A 22,233-nucleotide genomic window follows, 5' to 3' on the forward strand; every position below is an offset into this window, starting at 1 on the left:
GGGCCTGGGCCGGGCCAAGCACGGCTCGTCCCCCTTAAAATAAATGGGAATAAAAATTTTTTTAATAAATTAATAAATATTGGGAACTAAGGATTTATTAATATAAAGCCACCTTAATGGTGGGGGGTTTGGCATAGACCCCTACCAGTTTATTAATTTAAATCAAAATGGTACATGAAGGGAGGTTTGGACCTTGGTCTGACCTCCAGAATACAATAAGAAAGGAAAAAAAATAGAGATGACTCACTTTAATAATTAAAAAAATAAAAATGTACAATTATAAAAAAATAAGAAATAAAAATAAATGATCAAAATCTTACTAATCATCAGTATTCACTATTCAGTAGTGTTTGTATCATCATCATCAGAGGATGTTGTATCATGTCCACCTATATCTTGAAGTCTCACCTCAGCATCCAACCAATCTTTGAAGCAGAGAAGCATCTCAACCGTTTCGCCAGTCATCCTACTTCTCTTTTCGTCAAGAACATGCCGACCTGCACTAAAAGCGGATTCCGGTGCTACTATGGACATCGGCACAACTAAAATATCGCGTGCAATTGCAGACATAACAGGATATTGATTTTTAACACTCTTCCACCAAGATAATACATCTAGACTCTCTATTTGATTTTCATTATATGCAGACTAAAGATCATTTCGTAAATAAAATTCTAGTTCACTACTTAAAGATGAAGAAGATGAAGATGGACTTGAAGCATGTGTGTGTTTTCTCTGTGCAATGAATGAAAAAATAGATGACGAACGAGAACTACTAGAAGAAGAAATAGAGCTTTGTTTGAAAAATCTAGATCCACGAATTTTTTCATCATATATAGCATAAATATCATAAAGAAGTTGTTTTACCTCAATTTTAGCAGGTTCAGGATCTTGAATCATATTTTCACAATATGCATCAAGTAAAATTAGTACGCCATTCAATTTAACTCTTGGATCAAATACAGCAGCTAAGTTATGCATAGGACATATCTTGTCCCAATACTCATTCCATTTAGATTCCATTTGTTCAATAATAAGCATTAAAACATCATCATATCTATGTTCTGTAAATTTTTGACTAATCATATATGCTTGTTGTAAAAATGAGCATGAAGTTGGATAATAAATACCAGAAAGAACATTAGTAGCATTATAAAAACTAAGCAAAAAATCTTTCAAAATTTTTTCTTTATTCCAATCAATTTCAGTCAATGTAAAGCCTAATCCACGATCATTAATATATGCACTTAATAAGTTTTTATATGGGTATGCATCATGTATCATGCTATATGTTGAGTTCCAACGAGTAATTACATCAAGTTTAAATTTTTTAAAACGTTTACCATGATTTATACATAGTTCCTTAAATTCTTGAAGTCTTGATCTTGAAGCATGAATAAAAGAAACTGCATTTCTAATTTTTGAAATGACATCTTGAATCATGCCCATGCCAGCTTGAACAGAAAGATTTAAGATATAACATGCACATCTAATATGCAATAAATTTCCATTTAACATGGGATGCAATGAGTCCTTTAATAATGTAACAGCAGAATTATTATTAGATGCATTATCAAAAGTAATAGATATAATTTTATCATTAATATTATATGAACATGCAGTTTGATAATTGGCATTTGAAATTTGTTGCCCAGAATGTGGAAAATCAAAAGCACGAAAAGCAAGAATACGTTTATTTATTTACCAATCATTATCAATATAATGAGCAGTAATAGCAATAAAACAATTACTACCTACACATGCTGACCAAATATCAGAAGTTAATGAAATTTTTACATTTAAAGTAGAGAGTGTTTCAATTAAACTTTGTCTTATTGCTAAAAAGTTAGTCATAGCTACTCTTCTAAATGTACGCCTACTAGTTCTTTTGTAAGCAGGTTGTAGGTTTAATTGAACATATTCTTCAAAATTAAAAGATTCACATAAACTAAAAGGTAATTCATCCTTAACTATCCATTTTACATGTGCTTTTCTTTGATTTTCATGATTATATGCAAAATTACTTAAAAGTGATTCCCCTTGTATATTAAGGGTACTTTGAAGACGAGAATCATGCATCCTATAACTCTCTTGATGTCTTTTTAAATGGCCTGTTCCCCCACTACTACTACAACTATAAAGTTTGGCACATTTTTTACATTTTGCTTTCCAGACTCCATCAACCATAATTCTATCAAATTCATTCCATACAGCATTAGTCCTCTTACGAGAAGAGGTTTGATCTTCACTCGGTTCACTAGTTCTAGAGGAACTAGGAACACGGGTTGGGGATTAGTTTCTTCTCCCTCAGAAACAGGAGGAATGCCAAAATGACTTTCCTCAAAAGATGACATATCTAAATTGATGAATGCAAAAAATAAAAACTAACCACAAGGAGGAATTGAGTAGAGGACCAGAGGTAGAGCCGAGATTTGTGAGCTTCCTCTTGTGCTCTCAACAAGAACCTCCTTCTCTTCTCAACAAGAACCTCCTCTTGTGTAGCACTTGAACACTTGCTAAATGCAAACTAAAAATTAAATTGCTAGAAGAGCACTTGCTAAATATTGCTAGAAGAGAGAAATAGTAGTAGTAGAGAAGGAGAGAAGAGTTGGTTTGGTGTGGTGAGAATGAGGGAGGAAAGGGGTATTTATAGGACTCCAAATATTTTTTTCCAAAATACCCCTCAAATTAGCCGTTTTATGATTGTTGGGAGGGGTATTTTGGGTAAAAACCAAAAAATCCAAAAATAGCCGTTATGGCAACATTTTTTTTTTTTTGCCAGACGGGCCGTGCCAGGCATGGCCCGTAACGGCTATTTTTTGGTAGCCAGACGGGCCGCGCCTGGCACGGCCCGTAACGGCTATTTTTTTTTTGCCATACGGGCCGTGCCAGGCACGGCCCGTCTCGTGCCAGGGCCCGGCACGGCCCGCCACCCCACGGGCCTAGGGCCGGGCCGGGCTTAGCTTTTAGGCTAAGCGGGCCGTGCCTGGCACGGCCCGTTTAGTAACAGGCCGGGCCAGGCACGGCCCGTTTAGTCTGTGGCCCGGTGGGCCTGGGCCGGGCCGGGCCCGGCACGGCCCGATGCCCATCTCTACTTGAAAGTAGACGGTGACATACGGTATAATAAGTACACATATACAACCGGTGCGCTAGTTTTTTTAAATGAAAGAAAGAAATCTAGCCATCAACCCATCTTCATGGTGGAGCCATGCTTTAATCCATCTAAGTATTTGGGATGTCTATGACCACAATATATCCCCACCATTATTGCCAATTTTAACTAGGAGGACATGTTACAGTTGTAAATATGGCGATTATTTGGGTCAATGCCTGATTGAATGATTCACTCGTTATCGAACCATACCGATAAAGGAATCTATATGCCCGGTTTGCTTCCTATTCACCCAACCTCAGCCATCAGATAGATGGCAGAATAACGATTTAGAAGTTAGCAAAAAATTTTATAAATTCAAAACTAAAATTTCAAGAGAATACGAACACCAATTTCACCAGTTAATATGCACACATCCTACAAAGTCTAAATCATGGCATGTCAAAATAGCTAACAAAAATACTTTTCCAACATACAAAGCTTATTTCTTTACAGATAAGTTATATGTCAACAAAAAATTGAGTCATTATTTTCCACTGTTGGAGGGAAAACCCAAGTCATGCCTCCTCGGAGGTGCTCGACCAAGGAGCGCCGACCAGAGGGGCGCTCGACCAAGGAGCGCCGACCAAGAGAAGCAACCCCGCCACAGGACACTCCGCTAAGCAACCGGCTCGGCTCGGCACCCGTGCCGGGCCCGTGCCTTAGCCAAATATCCAATCTCCACCTAATCCTCTAAAGAATCTGACAACTAAATACATGACTCCACTGCAATCTGCCACCATCCCTAAGTCATCAAGGCACGTGATCTCCGCAGGCATTCGGCACGCCCTATCATTAATGCATGAGACCCCCTCAGGTCTCCGATGCACTCGGTCATTAAATGAACACGGCTCAAGATGATCTCCGGATCACTGAACCATCAAAGCGTATGGCTCTTCCTGACCACCGGTTCACTCAGCAATCAATGCACTTGCCATCTACGAACCCCAGGCCCACCACGGCCGGCGGTTCAACCATCCCAACGGGTCCGATCAACCGTGACAACTCCCTGACTCCGGCCTGATCCGGCCTTATTCTCCACAACGCCATTAATGAGCATGATCGTGCCCAATTATCACAAAAGAGGACAAATTCTCCTGTCACCTCCCAGGTAACATAATATCTTCCTATAAAAGAGAACCTGGGGGGAAGGGGAAAAAACAACACAAACAAATACACAAAAAAGCAAAGCATTCTCCTCCTTTACTCCCCCCACATATTAGCCCCCTCTGACTTAAGCTTCGGAGGGCCGGTGCCGGAAAGCCCGGCCACCGGCTTTCTTGCAGGATTCTCTAGGAGGACGCCACCAGTCGACGCACCGCCACCTACTGTCCCGGCAGCGGAGCTCCTCCCCTCTCGGTTCGCAGCAGCCCTCGGGTCCAATTTCCAGCAACAATTGGCGCTAGAGGAAGGGACCGAGTTGCTGCCATGAAACTAAGAAGTAAGGGGGCTTCCAATGCCTCTCGACGTCCTCCACCTAGTCTTGGACACTCTGTCCAGAACTCGCCGCCTCCGGCCGAATCAACTCCTCAAGTTCGGCCGGAGCAGTTTGATGCCCTGGTGCAACAGGTGCAGGCCTTGGCTACCGCTGTCTAAGGCTTGCAACCTAGGGGCATCCCGACGGCACCGCTCCCTCCGGCTCCAGTTCAACCGGAGCCTCCTACAAGCGGACTTCCCCTTCAAGGTCAGAACTCTCAAGTCCAGGCCTCCCTCTGGAGAGAACATCCAGTTAGAGGCCCTGGTGGTTGGCCACAACCCTCGGAGGCTGAGTCGGTTCCAGGGCAACTTGCACCGGAGCGAACCGCTGCAGCGATCCCCCAGAATGATGAACTCGACAAGAAGGTCGAGAAGCTGGAACGCCAGATCCAGGCACTCCACGGAAGAAAATCGGGACATGATGGTGACTTCGAGTTCACCACAAAGTCCCCCTTCTCCCAACAGATTGAAGACGAGCCAGTCCCGCCGCGGTTCAAGATGCCCCAGGTGGAGCCTTACAACGGCAGGGCTGACCCCCTTGACCACCTGGAAAGTTATCGGGTCTTAATGGCCCTACAAGGAGCCTCGGAGGCCATGATGTGTAAAGCTTTTCCAGCAACACTCCGAGGACCGGCCCGGCTTTGGTTTACCGGGCTGAAGCCGAGTACTGTTTCCTCATTTGAGCAGCTCGGCAGGCAGTTTGCCAGTAATTTTGCCGCCAGCCAGCCCCAGCGGCAGACATCGGACTCCCTCCTTGACATCAAACAAAAGGAGGGAGAGTCCCTCAGGGAGTACTTGGACCGATTTACTGCCGCAACATGGGAAGTCCGGGAGATTGACCAGTCAATCGCCATGTCGGCACTAAAGACTGGAGCCCGGTCTTACAGGTTCCTCTTCTCCATTGAGAAGAATTTCCCTGCGGACCTCACCGAAATGCTTGTTCGGGCGCGGAAGTACGCCAAGGCTGAGGAAGCCGTGGCTGTTAGGCGGAGCGGGGCCGAGCTGACTCCCAAGAAACAGAAAAGACGCCGCGAGGAGCGTGGCCAGCCCAGAAGCCCGTCCCCGCGCCGAGCCAAATATCTGCCCCGCATGAAGAGTCCACCCCGACTACAGGGACCGCCTCGTCAACTTCTTGCGAGACAACATGGACGTCTTCGCATGGTCGCCCGCGGATATGCCGGGGATAGACCCAGAGATCATGGTCCACCGGCTTCAAGTAAAGCCAACCTGCAAGCCCGTGCGACAAAAGAAGCGAGGCGTCGCCCCGGAACGACAACGAGCAGCAGCTGAAGAGGTCGACAAACTCCTTGAAGCTGGCTTTATCCGGGAGATATCCTACCCGGAGTGCCTCGCCAATATGGTCCTCGTCAAAAAAGCCTGCGGAAAATGGCGCATGTGCGTGGACTACACCGACCTGAATAAAGTCTGCCCAAAGGACAGCTTCCCACTCCCCAGCATTGACCAGCTCGTGGACTCCACCTCGGGGCACGAGCTGTTGGCATTTATAGACGCCTTCTCTGGATACAACCAGATCCACATGGCGCCAGAAGATGAAGAAAAGACGGCCTTCATCACCGACGGGGGTACCTACTGCTACAAAGTAATGCCATTCGGCTTAAAGAATGCCAGGGCAACTTACCAGAGGCTGGTCAGCCGGATCTTTAAAGACCAAATAGGCCGAAACATGGAGGTCTATGTTGATGATATGCTGGTGAAAAGCAAGGTGGCGCAAGACCTTGTGGCCGACCTTGATGAAGCATTCTCCACACTCCGAAGGTACCAAATGAAGCTCAACCCAGCCAAATGCGCATTCGGAGTCACTTCCGGCAAATTCCTTGGTTTTATTATTACACAACGGAGAATCGAGGCCAATCCTGAAAAGATCCGAGCACTCCAGGAGATGATGCCTCCGAGGACAGTCAAGGAGGTACAACGGCTTACGGGCCGAGTTGCAGCCCTCGGAAGATTCATCTCCCGCTCAGCCGAGCGCTGTCTTCCATTCTTTGCGGCTCTTAAGAAGCCGAAAAACTTCCTATGGTCTGACGAGTGCCAGCAGTCTTTTGAAGAGCTCAAGCACCTTCTGGCCTCCCCTCTCCTGCTCACAAAGCCTCAACAGGGTGAACTCCTCTACCTGTATTTAGCTGTTTCCCCTGTAGCAGTAAGCTCGGTCCTGGTCCGAGAGGAGGGCAAGCTCCAAAAATCAGTATATTACACCAGCCGGGTCTTGAGGGATGCTGAGACCCGATACTCCAAGCTGGAAAAGACTGCTTATGCCTTGGTCATTTCAGCTCGAAGGCTCCGGCCTTATTTCCAAGCCCACACAATGGCCGTGCTGACCGACCAGCCAGTAAAGCAGATCCTGCAAAGATCAGACCGCGCAGGCCGGATTACTAAATGGGCCATCGAGCTCGGAAAATTTGACCTCGAGTACCGACCCAGACCGGCGATCAAAGCGCAAGCACTCGCCGACTTCATAGTTGAGTGCACCATACCGGACGAGGTCGAGCCTGAACCTGAGCCTACACCAACGGAGCAGACCCCGAGTTTGGCATGGACTTTGCATGTCGATGGCTCTTCAAACTCGGGGGGTAGTGGAGCAGGTCTCATCCTCACTAGCCCGGAGGGGGTGGTCGCTGAGCAGGCCCTGCGCCTCGAGTTTTCTGCTTCCAACAATATGGCGGAGTACGAAGCACTCGTCGCCGGGCTCAAGCTAGCCAGAGAGCTAGAGGTGAAGGACCTGAAGGCCTTCAGCGATTCTCAGCTCGTCGTCAACCAAATCCTGGGTGACTTCGAAGCCAGAGACCCCACAATGCAGAAATATCTTCAGAAGGTACGGGATCTCGCCTCGACCTTGAGTTCTTTCCATATCCAACATATTGCCAGGTCGGAGAATCTTAGGGCCGACCAGCTGTCGAAGCTGGCGTCCTCTCGCATGAGCGAGCTCCCCAAAACGGCGGCACTGGAGTACCTCCAAAAACCCAGTACGGAGGAGCCCGAGCAGGCCCTTTATATTGAGTCTGAGCCAAGCTGGATGGACGAGCTCATCAGCTATCTGCAAGACGAAGTCCTCCCCAGAGATAAACGAGAGGCTCGCCGAATAAAGCGCCCCGCCACCTGGTACATATTGCATGAGGGAAAGCTCTATCGGAGATCTTTCACCTCTCCCCTCCTCAGATGTCTCCGCCCAACAGAGGCTGATTATGCAATGCGCGAGTCTATGAAGGGATTTGCGGAAATCATCTGGGAGGACGAGCATTGGCCCATAAAATTTTGCACCAAGGATACTATTGGCCGACACTCCAGAAGGATGCTGTGGACTTCGTCTGAAGATGCGACCGATGTCAGAGAAACGCCAATGTCCAACGCCGGCCTTCGGCTCCCTTAACTTCTATCAGTTCCCCTTGGCCTTTTGCCTAGTGGGGAATTGACATTCTAGGGCCATTCCCCCTGGCTACCGGGCAAAGAAAATTCCTGGTCGTCTCCATCGACTATTTCACAAAGTGGGTGGAAGCCGAGCCTCTTGCCCGGATCACCGAGCAGAAGATGCGGAATTTTGTCTGGAAGTCAATAATTTGCAGATTCGGGCTCCCCCGCATCCTCATATCTGACAACGGCCGCCAGTTCGACAACCTCCATTTCAGAGAATTCTGCTCCGAGCTTGGCATCGACCACCGCTTCACCTCGGTCGCGCACCCTCAGATGAATGGAGAAACCGAGGTAACAAACCATACTATTTTGCAGGGGCTCAAAGCCAGGCTCGACAAATCCAAAGGACAATGGGTCGAGGACCTATACAATGTCCTGTGGGCTTACCGGACTACATTCTGAGTCCCCACCGGCGAGACTCCCTTCAATCTAACGTACTGAACGGAAGCTGTTATCCCATTGGAGATCGGACTCCCTTCTCCAAGGGTAGAGCATCACGATGCCAGCTCCAACTCCTCACAGCTCAGGAACAACCTTGACCTGATCGAGGAAACAAGGGAGGCCGCCCGAGTTCGCATGGCGAGGTACCAGCAAAAGACAGCACAGTACTACAACGCCAGGGTCAAAGTCAAATCCTTCAAAGCAGGGGACCTTGTCCTCAGAAGAGCCGAGGCCTCCTGACCAACCGAGCAAGGAAAACTGGCTCCAAATTGGGAAGGACCTTACCGAGTCACGTGCATCCGCCGGCCCGGAACTTACAAGCTAGAGTCTCTAGATGGGACTCCCATTCTACGAAGCTGGAGTTCTGAAAATCTCCGCGTGTACTACCAGTAGAACCCCGAGGGGTCCCCTACTATTTAACCATAAATTTCATTTTATGACGGCTTGTGCACTCGTTCGAACTCACCAATCCTCCTAAATTGTCTCATGGTACCAGGCTTGGTCTCCATCGACCAACGAGCTCGGCTCGTTCTCCATCGGCCAACGAGCTCGGCTCGTTCTCCATCGGCCAACGAGCTCGGCTCGTTCTCCATCGGCCAACGAGCTCGGCTCGTTCTCCTACCCCGACCACGGTCGGGATGCCCCGATACTTCGGGATGCGGTCTCCATCGGCCAACGAGCTCGGCTCGTTCTCCATCAACCAACGAGCTCGGTTCGTTCTCCATCGGCCAACGAGCTCGGTTCGTTCTCCATCGGCCAACGAGCTCGGCTCGTTCTCCTACCCCGACCACGGTCGGGATGCCCCGATACTTCGGGATGCGGTCTCCATCGACTAACGAGGTCGGCTCGTTCTCCATCGGCCAACGAGCTCGGCTCGTTCTCCATCGGCCAACGAGCTCGGCTCGTTCTCCATCGGCCAACGAGCTCGGCTCGTTCTCCTACCCTGACCACGGTCGGGATGCCCTGATATTTCGGGATGATGGAGTACCTACGTGGACTCTCTGAAGATGTTCGTGAGTTCGTGATGCGTTCTCCACCGACCAACGAGCTCGGCTCGTTCTCCATCGGCCAACGAGCTCGGCTCGTTCTCCATCGGCCAACGAGCTCAGCTCGTTCTCCTACCCCGACCATGGTCGGGATGCTCCGATACTTCGGAATGCGGACTCCACCAACCAACGAGCCCGGCTCGTTCTCCATCGATCACAGAGCTCGACTCAATCTCCTGTTCGTGATCAACGAAAAGTCCGTGATTGACAACAAACCGGATTCTTCTATCTTGCCGGCGTCCCCAAAGAACGGACCCCGAGCAGAAGAGCGTCTTTAGTCGCCAGGCGAAGTTCACAGCCTCGGCGTAAGAACGCTCACGGTACCAGGTACCCATTCAATTACTGTCTTTACATTATCTCATTTATTTTCATTCTCGGATTCTTCTATCTTACCGGCGTCCCCAAAGAACGGACCCCGAGCAGAAGAGCGTCTTCAGTCGCCAGGCGAAGTTCATAGCCTCGGCATAAGAACGCTCACGGTACCAGGTACCCATTCAATTAATGTCTTTACATTATCTCATTTATTTTCATTCCTGGTTAATTAATTACCTAAATGAACCCCCGACCGGCGTCGAGGTACCTGGTCGGGCCAATCATTGCTCGGCCTCGCCCCTCCTACGTGCACCGTCCAATAGCAAGCTTAGTTTATACCGTCAGCTCGATGAATTCCCATCTCGAGCTGACGGGCGTTCAACCCGTTTGTCAAAAAAAAAAATTCGATCATCCGCCTCGGCAACCCGAGGTCCAGGGCTCAAAGTTCGCTAAAGAATTTTAAGTCTAGTGACCCTAGTCCTAGGGCTCGGTCGAATTCTGAGCTAAGCTCGAAAAGACCCCCCGAGCCCAAGCACGTCCTAGACATAAGCATCGCTATATTACTGGTCTTAGGACCTAAGCTCGGCTGTGCCGAGCCTAAACGCAAGTCCAACTATGTGGCGGACGAAGTTGGGGCCGTAGAGCCCAATTCCTTGGAGCCTAAAAGCGGATCCAAATGAAAGAGATCTAAGTCAACCGAAAATCAAATCAAAGCACAAGTCAAGCTGCAAGTTATAACAAATATGTATATTCATTTCAAAAAAAGCCCGTAGGCTAAGTACAAAGCTCGGGCTCGGCCTTAACAAGTATAGAGGCCATCTTGACTTAAAAAGGCTCAGGCTCGGCGACTTCAGGAATGGCCGGCTCCGCGATCAAGGCCTCTTCCTCGGCAGCCTCGGCAGTACCAGGAACAGCCTCGGAAGCCATCTTGGTGACCTCGGGGATAGCCTCGGCCACCTCGGCCGGACCTTCCTGGTCGGCCCCCGGAGCTTCTGCCTCCGCCTCCGACCTTTCGACCCCTGCTCCCGGTTTAAGCAGGTTCAGGTCAAAGTCCGGAAGGAGCCGCCGCAGTTGGTTATGGAAGTCCTTGAAGCCTTGGATCAGCCCGTTCACGCCTTCCTCTTCCAAAAGGTCACGGAACTCTTCCGACTCGCGGAAGAGCCTAACCGCGTCTTGGGCCTGCTCCCGAGCCTCTTGCTCCCGAGCCTCGTGGTACGCGGCTTTCCGCTCGAGGTTTTTTATTTCCCGCTCGAGCTCTAAGGTTTTGAGGCGGGCGTTCCCCACCTCTTGCTCGTGGGTGGCCAGCGCCAGCTCGGACTCGGCCAAACGAGCCTCCACGGCGCGCACTTCAGATCTCGCCAACGTGTGCGCGCCCTTCTCCTCTTCGAGCTCGGCGGTCAGAGCTCGAACCTCGTCCTCAGCCGCTCCCACCCTTGCTTGGAGCGCCTGGCGCTCGGCCTCGGACGCCAGGCACCTTGCCTCGGCCTCCTCGTGCCCCCGCTGATGCCTCCGGGCTCGCTCCCGGTAGTCTTGCACGATATGCATCAGCGTCTCCGTCTCGTGCAGATGCTGTAAAAAAGAGACGTGAGAAACGTGAGAAACTAAAAATAAAACTTGCATAACTGTACAAATAGGAAGACTAACTTACCCGGACGGCAGAGCAAAGGGTGGAGTCCATGAAGGCGCCGTAGTTCATGGACCGAATTTTGGCCTGGTCGGCTGGGAGCAGCGCGACCCGAAATACTTCGCGCGCTACTTGGGGATTATCGAGGGCCGAATCGCCCTCGAAGACCGACCAGACGGGAGCGTAAGGCACCCGCTCCCGTGAGCCCGACGAGCCCGAAAGGCCGACCTCGGCTGGCCCAGGCGGAGCTGGCCCCACAGCTCCCTGGCTGCTCCCCGGCTCGGAGCCGGAGACCTGGGGTTGGACAGGCGGCCGATCTGACTGCCGCAAAGCTGGAGTGGGGCGCGCGAGCGCCAAACCCGCTGAACTTCCCCCCTGGTCGGCGATTGAGGCTTCCTGCCGACCAGGAATCTGTAAAATTGGCACCGGGCACGGGAGCGCCACCGTAGCTCCACTAGAGCCCGCGCCCCTAGAACCCGCGCCCTCCCCCCGACCAGCTTCGGAGCGCACGGGGCGAGGAGCGCCCGCCTCGGCCGCTGCGGTCGCCGAGACCTTCGCCTTCTTTCTCGGCTCGGTCGGCTCTCCCGAGAGCTCGGCCGCCCTCTTTTGGAACCGGGCATATAAAACCTCGCTCTTGGTCACCATCTTTGTGATATCTGCAAGGACGAGCAGGATTAGAATTCAGAACTGTACCAAAATGAAAAAGACATCCTACTGTTACCCTTACCCTGAGGACGCGCCGAGCTCAGGCCAACGTTCACTAGAGCGTCCTCACTTATGAGGCCGCTCAGTAAAATACCGTCCCCGAGGCTGCGGATGGTGTCGATGATCCCCTGCTCACGCGGAGAAAGCTTGAGGACTTTGTTGACGGACCTGAGTTGGGTCGGCCCCCACCTAGGGTCAAACCCCCATGTCCGTTCAGAGCCTAGAAAGAAGAACTTCTTCTTCCAGTCATGAATGGACGAAGGAGCGCCCTGGAAGAGTGGCCGACCCGCCCGAAGGGCAATGTAGAGCCACTCTCCGTCTCCCGGATTCGACTTCAACACAAAAAGTCGCCGAAAAACGTTGACAGAAGTCGGAATCCCGTACGCTAAACATAGCGACAGGAAACCGACCACTGTCTTCCAGGCATTCGGAGCGAGCTGCGCCGGAACCAACTGGTATTCCGTCAGCAACTCGTTCACGAACCCGTGAAGAGGAAATCGTAGGCCGGCCCAGAGTGCCTCCAAGTACACTCCAATCCGGCCTACCGGAGGATTGGTTACCCGATCCCCCCGCCTGGCGGGCTCCAAACGGAACCCTTGTAGAGGAAAAAACCATTTCTCGGTCATTTCGACCTCCAGTACACCCATGGTGGACTCGACTTCATTCGGACCGGAACCCATTAGTAGGAAGGAAGAGAAAAAGTTCGAGAGGAAAAGGGACCTGTAAAGGATGCCGGAGAAAGGAAACTTCGGACTGAGAAAAACTGGGGGAAGGAGACAATAAGAAAGGAACAGGAGGCCAGGTGAGGGTTTATATAGATCCCTCCAACGGCCCAGATCAGCGAGAAAAATGCTGCACCCCGTTCGGATTACGACGCGTGTCGGCCCAAAAGACGGAGCGCCACATTTGATTCGGGCTGACGCTTCGAACACAGAAGCGCCCCGTCGGATCGTGCGGCCCCATCATGAGCCCACGACGTGAGGACGCTTCGGAGAAGGCGTCCCAATAATGAGGCATTTTCGGGAAAGAAGAGACGCCGCCCATTAAAGGCACCTCGAAGCGCCCGATAATTCAGAACGCGCGATAATTTAAAATTCCCACAACTCATGATGACCCAACTAAAACTACTTCCCGCGCTCAAGCTGGTAACCAGCTGGAACTCGGAAGTCGGGGGGTAGTGTTGGGGGGAAAACCCAAGTCATGCCTCCTCGGAGGCGCTCGACCAAAGAGCGCCGACCAGAGGGGCGCTTGACCAAGGAGCGCCGACCAAGAGAAGCAACCCCGCCACAGGACACTCCGCTAAGCAACTGGCTCGGCTCGGCACCCGTGCCGGGCCCGTGCCTTAGCCAAATATCCAATCTCCACCTAATCCTCTAAAGGATCTGACAACTAAATACATGACTCCACTGCAATCTGCCACCATCCCTAAGTCATCAAGGCACGTGATCTCCACAGGCATTCGGCACGCCCTATCATTAATGCATGAGACCCCCTCAGGTCTCCGATGCACTCGGTCATTAAATGAACACGGCTCAAGATGATCTCCGGGTCACTGAACCATCAAAGCGTATGGCTCTCCCTGACCACCGGTTCACTCAGCAATCAATGCACTTGCCATCTACGAACCCCAGGCCCACCACGGCCGGCGGTTCAACCACCCCAACGGGTCCGATCAACCGTGACAACTCCCTGACTCCGGCCTGATCCGGCCTTATTCTCCACAACGCCATTAATGAGCATGATCGTGCCCAATTATCACAAAAGAGGACAAATTCCCCCGTCACTTCCCAGGTAACATAATATCTTCCTATAAAAGAGAACCTGGGGGGAAGGGGAAAAAACAACACAAACAGATACACAAAAAAGCAAAACATTCTCCTCCTTTACTCCTCCCACATATTAGCCCCCTCTGACTTAAGCTTCGGAGGGCCGGTGCCGGAAAGCCCGGCCACTGGCTTTCTTGCAGGATTCTTCAGGAGGACGCCACCAGTCGACGCACCGCCACCTACTGTCTCGGCAGCGGAGCTCCTCCCCTCTCGGTTCGCGGCAGCCCCCGGGTCCAATTTCCAGCAACATCCACGTCAAAGAAAAAAAAAAAAACATGCCAACACATGAATAAAATTGTAGAGAAAAAAAAAGTTTTGACCATTACCAGTTTCAGCGGAGGAAAGGGCACTGAGCAATGATGAGATGTGCAAACCTTCAACTTTATTCCCAAACGAAAATAAGTTATGGATTAGACAGGAACAGACCACTCTAAACCTGTGCTACACCCAAATATTATATATATATATATATATATATATGATACGTCGGTAGCGCACGTCAAACAAGCATGAGCGCTACCCCAAATACTATGTTCAAGGCACCAAATCTATTGTAGCTTTTCGCCCAAGCCAAAGAACACTGAAGTAGATCATTCTCCAGCCTTACCTGACTGGGTCTTACCAGCTTTAAGACTAAGCAATTCCTCTATCAAACTGCTCAATTCATTATAAGAAGAACCCCCCTCGTCCACAGCCCTCCTTGCCATCTTCCCTACCTCCCTTGCTCTCTCTCTCCTCCCATCCGCTTCCTCTCCGCTTCCCATCAACTCATTTACCGCCCTCCTTATCTCCTCCCTCCTCACCATCATCCTCTCCTCCTCCTTGCAACGGCATACCTTCACCCCGATCGCAATTCCGATCCTGAGAACATCCACAATCAGCTTCTCATTGAAGAATTGCTCGGCAAAGAGCGGCCAAGTGATCATCGGCAACCCGGCGCTCGCACCTTCCAAGGAGGAGTTCCAGCCACAGTGCGTCACAAATCCCCCGACGGCTTCATGGTTCAATATAAGCAGCTGAGGTGCCCATCCATTTATGATCAATCCTCTCCCTCTGCATATCACCCTCTCCTCAAACCCCTCCGGCAGCCATTCCGACGGTTCACCGCCGTATCTCACCACCCAAATGAACGGGTGCTCCGAAGCCTCGAGGCCCGACGCAATCTCGCAAAGCTGAGTGCGGGTGAATCGACCTAAGCTCCCAAAACAGATGTAGAGAACCGATCTCGGCTTCCTAGTATCCAACCAACTCAAGCAGCGGTCGCAGTCTGCGGAGGCCTTGTCTCCTCTCACTACTTTATCATGCAGGTCCTGATTGCGTAGCGACACCGGGCCGACATGCCACAGTTTCATGTCGCCTCTCTCCTTAAGTTGATCGACATAGTCGTGCTCCATCTCATAGAAGCTATTTATTATCATGCCATAGCTCGAGCGATTGGAGTCATCCAACTGTTTGTGGAGGTCGCTTTCGGTTCCTATGATGAAGCCAGGGAGCTGCGACCGTGTCATCTCGATCCGATGGGGAATCTCCGGCACAACAAAGGGCTGCTCGTCGCTAGCGACGCTCTCGTGGGGCTTGAGACGACTGGTGACACCAAGGAGGATGATGGAGAAGAAGCTCGTAATGTGGAGGAGAAGCCTTGGTATGCCGAGCTCACGGGCGAGGCTGGCCGACCACGGGTAGTGGAAGTCGGATATGATGCAGTCGGGGTGGTGGTCTTTGGCAAGCTGCCTGAAGGGGGCCTCGAGCATGCACATGGCCGCATGGAATTCAGGGGGGATGGCTGGGTTGGGCAATGCGGTGATGTTTTCATGGCCTTCAAGGATGCCGGATTCCGAATAGGGGAAGGGAATGGCAAGGAGCTGGATTTGGTGGTGGCGAGAGTTGTTGGCGAGGTCTATGGTCGGTTGGATGAGGGGGACGTTTGCAGTGGTTGTGATGATGGTGGCCTTGGCTCCACGGTCAGCTAAGAGCCTAGCAAGGTCGATCATGGGAATCATGTGGCCCGGGGCAAGAAATGGCAAGAAGAAGATGTGGAGATCCATGGAAATCTAACCAGAGATTAGAGAAGAGCTTCTTTTTATTTGCAAGATTTTAATTAGGATGGAACTATGGCCCTCTCTTTTATGTTCACGTTTTTTGGCTTTTTCGCGAAGCAATGACGTCAGCTAGCTCATCTGTTTTAGCTGGGTAGTTGCGCCATATCTTTCTGTCCTATCTAAAGTGACATATATCACGTGAGCACCTTGCCCTGTCTGGGCATGTGATCATGTCTGTCACCCACAGACATAAAGAGAGAGAAAACAGCTGTAAAGAAGAAAAAACTAAAAAATATTATTAACTTTAATTATACCGTACAAATAAAAATTAATAAATTTTGGTAGTAGGACAGCTAAAAGGTAAAAAAATCTTGTCAATCAAATCAAATATATTTTATCAACTAAAAAAAAGATAAGAAATGACTGTAGATTTAATCAGCTAATTAATCTTAATCCTAAAAATAAAGATTAACCGAAAATCTGGATAGACTTTAATTAAAAGTCTGCTAATTACAAATCCGAAGAATTAAAACATTTAATTAATGACCATCGACAGATTCTGTTGAAGCTGGAGAGCCATTTTGACCGGAACAAGGCTTAATTAATCCAATTTACAGTTCCGGCATGCATATATATGTAGAAGGATATAAGGATATGATCTTAACTGATATTAAAGAAGCTGTCCGCATCTAATAGTGGTTTAGCAGCTCACATTTGTTTTATTCTTAACCATTCATTCTTGGATACATCCCTTTCGTGTCATTATAGGCACAGTTGTATGTCCATATCTTAACGCAATTATGTGTATACTATGGGTCATGCAAACAACCAACAGTCACACTTGAGAACCTAGAATGCGATTTGGCCGTTTGCAGTAGGCCTTCTACAATTTCACTTCATGGAGCAACTAATGGCTTTGTTGTATATATTTTTAGTGGTTGACATAATGTCTAGGGGAGAAAAAAAAAAAAAAAAGAAGGAATGCTAGAAAAAGCTAAAGACGTCTTAGCTTTTTTTTTTTCGGTAAAAAAATCTTCGTGATGTTTAGACGGGATTTGCTTCGAGATTCGTGCACGACGTGATTTTCGGGCCGGTAAAAAGCTAAGACGACGTCCTCATTCGTGGCACCACCTTGGCTTGCGTGTATAATTGGCGTGGAGCACTGCCGGCCGTGCGCTTGATGTAGGATATAATTTCTTCACGGAAGTAGTTCGTGATGGCTTAATTTAGCAGGGTGGGCCCACAATAATAATGGGTGCCCGAATCCGATGACATCGGCAATTGTTGTACCTGGCGCGTGTCGTGGTCCTCGTGGACTAATATATATATGACCCTATTTTTAGGTAGGGGAGTGCTATAGCTGAAGCCTTTAAGGCCTTCAAGTTTAAAAAGTAGTAGGAAAGGCCTATTAAGAGTTGCAGCTGAAGAAACAAATGCTGGCTATTCTTTTAGCATGTGAATTTGTGATACATGTACGTCACAACTTTACTATTTTGTTTTTTTATTCTTTTTTTTCTATTTTCTTAAATTATTGACGTAATTACTATCATGCAATGGCTTTCTCAAAAAACCTGGACCAGTTGAGAGATATGGAGACGTTTGGTGAGATGGAGAGGAACGGCGTATAGGCGGTGATGGCCAGCATGATGGACCTTGATAGCTTATGCCGGGCGTTTGATGGATGCACCAGGGTGCTCCTCACCTCGGCCTTCGTAAATCCTGGCGGTGTATCCGGTCCAAATGTTCTGTTTTAGCTGCTTAGTTAATGTGCCTATCTATCTATCTATATAAATATAAATGCTAGTTGTAATACCTGGGCCCGAAAATTAACTGGGCCAATACCTTTTTGGGCCCGTACTCGAGCATTGGGCCAGGATACCTAATGGACCTAACTGGGGCCCATTGTTGATGGCTGCCACCTCATGCTTTATGCATGGATGTGACTGGGGACAGGTGGGGATCAGAGGAGGACCCAGCTGTTCAAGCTCCTCACCAAGAAGAAGCTGGGCGTGACACTCGTCCCCCCCCCCCCCCCACCTTCTTCTTAAGAGTATCTATTAAACCCTACTGGCTCGCTCTCCAAAAATCTGAGGAACCCCTAAATCGGCAAAGGCGATGGAGTGGAGGCACTGGAGCACGGGGCACTGCAATCCCCTTCGGAAGCCAGGTAAGCCCCCTGCCTTCTCTCCCCCTGTTTTGTGCAAGACAACAAAGAAACAAAGAAAGAAGGGAGGAAGGGGATTGTTGCCAGGCCGAGAGCCACCGGCGACGGCCATCGGTTTCAGCCGTGATCCCGTCGGCGCGGGCGTCGGCTGCTGGCAGACCAAGGGAGCGGCCGCGGGCATCCCGCAGTGCCGCCGGCTTCTCCCGGCATCTCTTCCCCGTGGGAGAAGAGAAGGCCGCCGCAGGCGCGGCCGTGGGCTCAGCAGCAGGCGCGGCCGTGGACGCCGCGAGCCCGGCTGTGGCACCGCCGACTGTGGCTCGGCCCTCCCAAACCCCCCTTCTTTCTTCACAGGGGAAGAATGAAGAGAGGAAGAGAGAGGGTTTGGGAGTGAGAGAGAGAGAATATGGGGTTGGTGAAGGGAGGTTGAAGAAAAGAAGAAGAATGAAAGAAAGAAAGGAAGAGGGAAAAGAAGAGAGGAAGAGGGGACTTATCCTCCTCGTCGTGTGCGGCGGCCGCCGGCTTCGGCCGCGAGCACCGTCGTCACAGGCTCGGCCGGGGACGCCGCGGGGCTTGGCCGCGGGCATCGGCCGCAGGCGCGGCCGAAGGCGTCATGGGCCTGGCCGCGGACGCCGCCGGTCGTGGCCTATCCCCCTTCCGCTCGCCGTTCCCCCCTTCATCGGGGAAGAGAGGAGGAGATCGTCGTCCTCTCTTCGCCGGAGAGTGGAGGAGAAGAGGAAGGGGAGATCGGGATGAAAGAAGAAGGGAGGAGAGGAAGCTTCGGGAAGGAGAAGAAAAGAAAAAGGAGAAGAGAAGAAAAGGAAAGAAAAAGGGAAAGAAAAAGAAAAAGAAAAATAAAATGGGTTTAGCCAAATTTGACTAACCCAAGCCCAATTAGACTGGGCTAAGTCTAAATCTGAGCTCAATCAGATTGGGCTAAGTCTGGATGAGCCCAAACTATAAATTGGATAAAATCCGAGCTAATTTAAGTTAAATAGAAATGGGTCCGAACCCAATTAAGCTGAGTTGGTCTCAGCAGACCTAATTGATTGTGAATCAGGCCCAATTCAAGCCCAATTCAACTGACAGAAGATTGAATTGATCTTGGGCTAACCCTGACTCAGGCCCAAATGAGCCACATTGACCAAATCAGAGGACCCAATTGGCTAGAAAAGGTTGGACCCAATTATAAACGAGGCCCCATCATTTAATTAAAAACCCAATCAACCCATGTGGACCCAATCTAGTTTTAAATCGAACCCCAAAGGCTTCAAATTGGACTTGGGCTAAATCCTTGGATGGGATCCAAGCAAGTGAGTTCATAGTATGATGAACTAAGAAATTTTATAATAAATAAATGGGGAATAATGTAATCCCTATAATGTTGTTTTAGGTGATTAAGGATTTGTCACCTGGACTTGAGCAATTTGGAAAGCGAATTGATGTAAGTAATCTATCTTAATCTTATCGTAGATCTTGTATTACGTTTTATAAGATGAACCAGTGTTTTTCATACAATTTGAATTGTACACATGATTTGTGAAGAAAGTAAGTTATCTATCTTAATCTTATCGTAGATCTTGTATTACGTTTTATAAGATGAACCAGTGTTTTTCATACAATTTGAATTGTATGCATGATTTGTGAAGAAAGTAAGTAATCTATCTTAATTTTATCGTAGATCTTGTATTACGTTTTATAAGATGAACCAGTGTTTTTCATACAATTTGAATTGTATGCATGATTTGTGAAGAAAGTAAGTAATCTATTTTAATCTTATTGTGGATCATATGAGTACTATGTTTGTTAAGTTTTTAAAGTGTTATTCATGCATGATATGTTATGATGGATAAGTAACTTGCCTAATCTCATAAACTATGGCCATGTATGCACCATGATTATGCTTATATTTTAATCATGCATGCAAGTTAGTATAACGAAATACTATCTAGCCAAGAGGCACTATAATGGGCTCAAAGATGCTACTGATCGGATGCAACTGAGCTGGCCTTGCTAGTGGCCGAGAATAACTTCGCTGGCCTTGCTAGTGGCCGAGAATGACTAGCTGGCCCCGCCAGTGGCCGAATGGACTTCGCAGTAGCATCCGAGAGAATGGACCACGGCATGCCGGGGGCACGGTTTCATATGCATACTTTATGAAAATGATATTTGAAGCATGATCATGAGGCTCATTTCAGAGCCTGGGTATATGAGGCGGGTGTTTCTAAATTCTGCAGATGCGTTTTGGGGAGAAGCAAAATCGGTGAGGGGTGAAGGACGCTTGCGTGAAGCCCCGGAACCGGCCAACATCTGGCAGGGGAGCCCCGTGTTTCCCCCTCATGTAGGCCCGATAGTCACGTGCCCTGCGCAGGCGGGCCGTGACATTTATGAACGTGCCTGGCCCAAAGCATACATTGTTTTACAACGGGTTTTTGAATATATCCTTATGAAATGTTGTATTTTGCTAAAACCGCTATCTCCTTTAAATGATGCTAATCGCATGAATTCTTATGTTTTATGACAATTCTGTTTGACTGAAAATACTGCTTTGTTTTCCAAGCATACATATTTTGCCATGATAAATTGTGAAATAATACGCATGTCAGCTTCTCAAACCCTGCATAAACATGGTTACCATTATGTTCGATCCGGTAAGATTATGTATGATTACTTACTGAGCCGTGTAGCTCATATCCGTTCATTTACTTTTTCTTTCAGATCCTCATCACTGATAGCTGCCAGAGACACGTTAATTTGGTATCAGGGCTTCTTTCCTTTGGGATAAAATAAGTATACTTTTGTGTACATAAACTATATAGAAGCTCTGTATTTGGGTACTGACCAGCATGTTGTACTAAGAATGCTTTCTTATATAAAGGTTTGGTTGGTTTGACTACCCTGTTACCCATGTATGAGGCTGCGTGCTATTGTGGGCGGTAGTCGGCAATAGCACGGCCGTGTCACGGATCCGGGTCCGGGGCGTGACATCTTGTGGTATCAGAGCTCTAGGTTTAACAAGACTATAACCGTAAAAATTTGGGGTAATGGGTAGTTAAGAGTATCATAATATGTTAAGATTGTCATAATACCTTAGTCGAAGAAGGCAATTTATTTCGGTTTCATCCTAAACTCTTGACTGCTAGGTAGCTATAAGAAATAAGGAATACTCAGACATTTACCCTGATGAATTACCAGGAATTACCCCTGGTTGAGAAATCGAATTCACCATCGATCTTAGGAAAGGGACCCATCTTCAAGGCCCCCTACCGGGCGATTCTTGTTAAGCTAGGAGAACTGAAATTTTTGGAGAGAAACTTTGTCTACCTAAAAATGTTCTTTTCAAGGGTGTTGCCCGATTTGGGCGATACGGCAAAATGAGTCCTCGCTACATCGGTCCACTTGAGGTGTGACTAATTTCGAGGACGAAATTTATTTAAGGGGGAAAGAATGTAATACCTGGGCCCGAAAATTAACTGGGCCCAATACCTTTTTGGGCCCGTACTCGAGCATTGGGCCAGGATACCTAATGGACCTAACTGGGGCCCATTGTTGATGGCTGCCACCTCATGCTTTATGCATGGATGTGACTGGGGACAGGTGGGGATCAGAGGAGGACCTAGCTGTTCAAGCTCCTCACCAAGAAGAAGCTGGGCGTGACACTCGTCCCCCCCCCCCCACCTTCTTCTTAAGAGTATCTATTAAACCCTACTGGCTCTCTCTCCAAAAATCTGAGGAACTCCTAAATCGGCAAAGGCGATGGAGTGGAGGCACTGGAGCACGGGGCACTGCAATCCCCTTCGGAAGCCAGGTAAGCCCCCTGCCTTCTCTCCCCCTGTTTTGTGCAAGACAACAAAGAAACAAAGAAAGAAGGGAGGAAGGGGATTGTTGCCAGGCCGAGAGCCACCGGCGACGGCCATCGGTTTCAGCCGTGATCCCGTCGGCGCGGGTGTCGGCTGCTGGCAGACCAAGGGAGCGGCCGCGGGCATCCCGCAGTGCCGCCGGCTTCTCTCGGCATCTCTTCCCCGT

General features: G+C 49.2%; 2 protein-coding genes across 2 annotated transcripts; both read right to left on the reverse strand.

Moving 5' to 3' along the window:
* Window positions 1-9,612: 9,612 nt before the first annotated feature.
* Window positions 9,613-12,077, reverse strand: LOC149768715 (uncharacterized). Its single transcript, XM_089927505.1, has 2 exons — window positions 11,501-12,077; window positions 9,613-11,421 (listed from the first exon to the last, which is right to left on the reverse strand). Exons 1-2 carry the CDS (start codon window positions 11,546-11,548, stop codon window positions 10,678-10,680), a joined length of 792 nt encoding a protein of 263 aa, XP_089783631.1. The 5' UTR covers window positions 11,549-12,077; the 3' UTR covers window positions 9,613-10,677.
* A 2,295-nt stretch (window positions 12,078-14,372) lies between these two features.
* LOC103698246 (putative UDP-glucosyl transferase 73B6) lies at window positions 14,373-16,333 on the reverse strand. The gene has a single exon (XM_008780240.6). It carries the CDS (start codon window positions 16,050-16,052, stop codon window positions 14,598-14,600), a length of 1,455 nt encoding a protein of 484 aa, XP_008778462.3. The 5' UTR covers window positions 16,053-16,333; the 3' UTR covers window positions 14,373-14,597.
* Between the last annotated feature and the right edge of the window lie 5,900 nt (window positions 16,334-22,233).

The sequence above is a fragment of the Phoenix dactylifera genome, chromosome 1 (genome assembly GCF_051530095.1).
Source record: "Phoenix dactylifera cultivar Ajwa chromosome 1, Ajwa_hap1_PhDact_Kaust_v1.1, whole genome shotgun sequence".
NCBI lineage: Eukaryota > Viridiplantae > Streptophyta > Magnoliopsida > Arecales > Arecaceae > Phoenix > Phoenix dactylifera.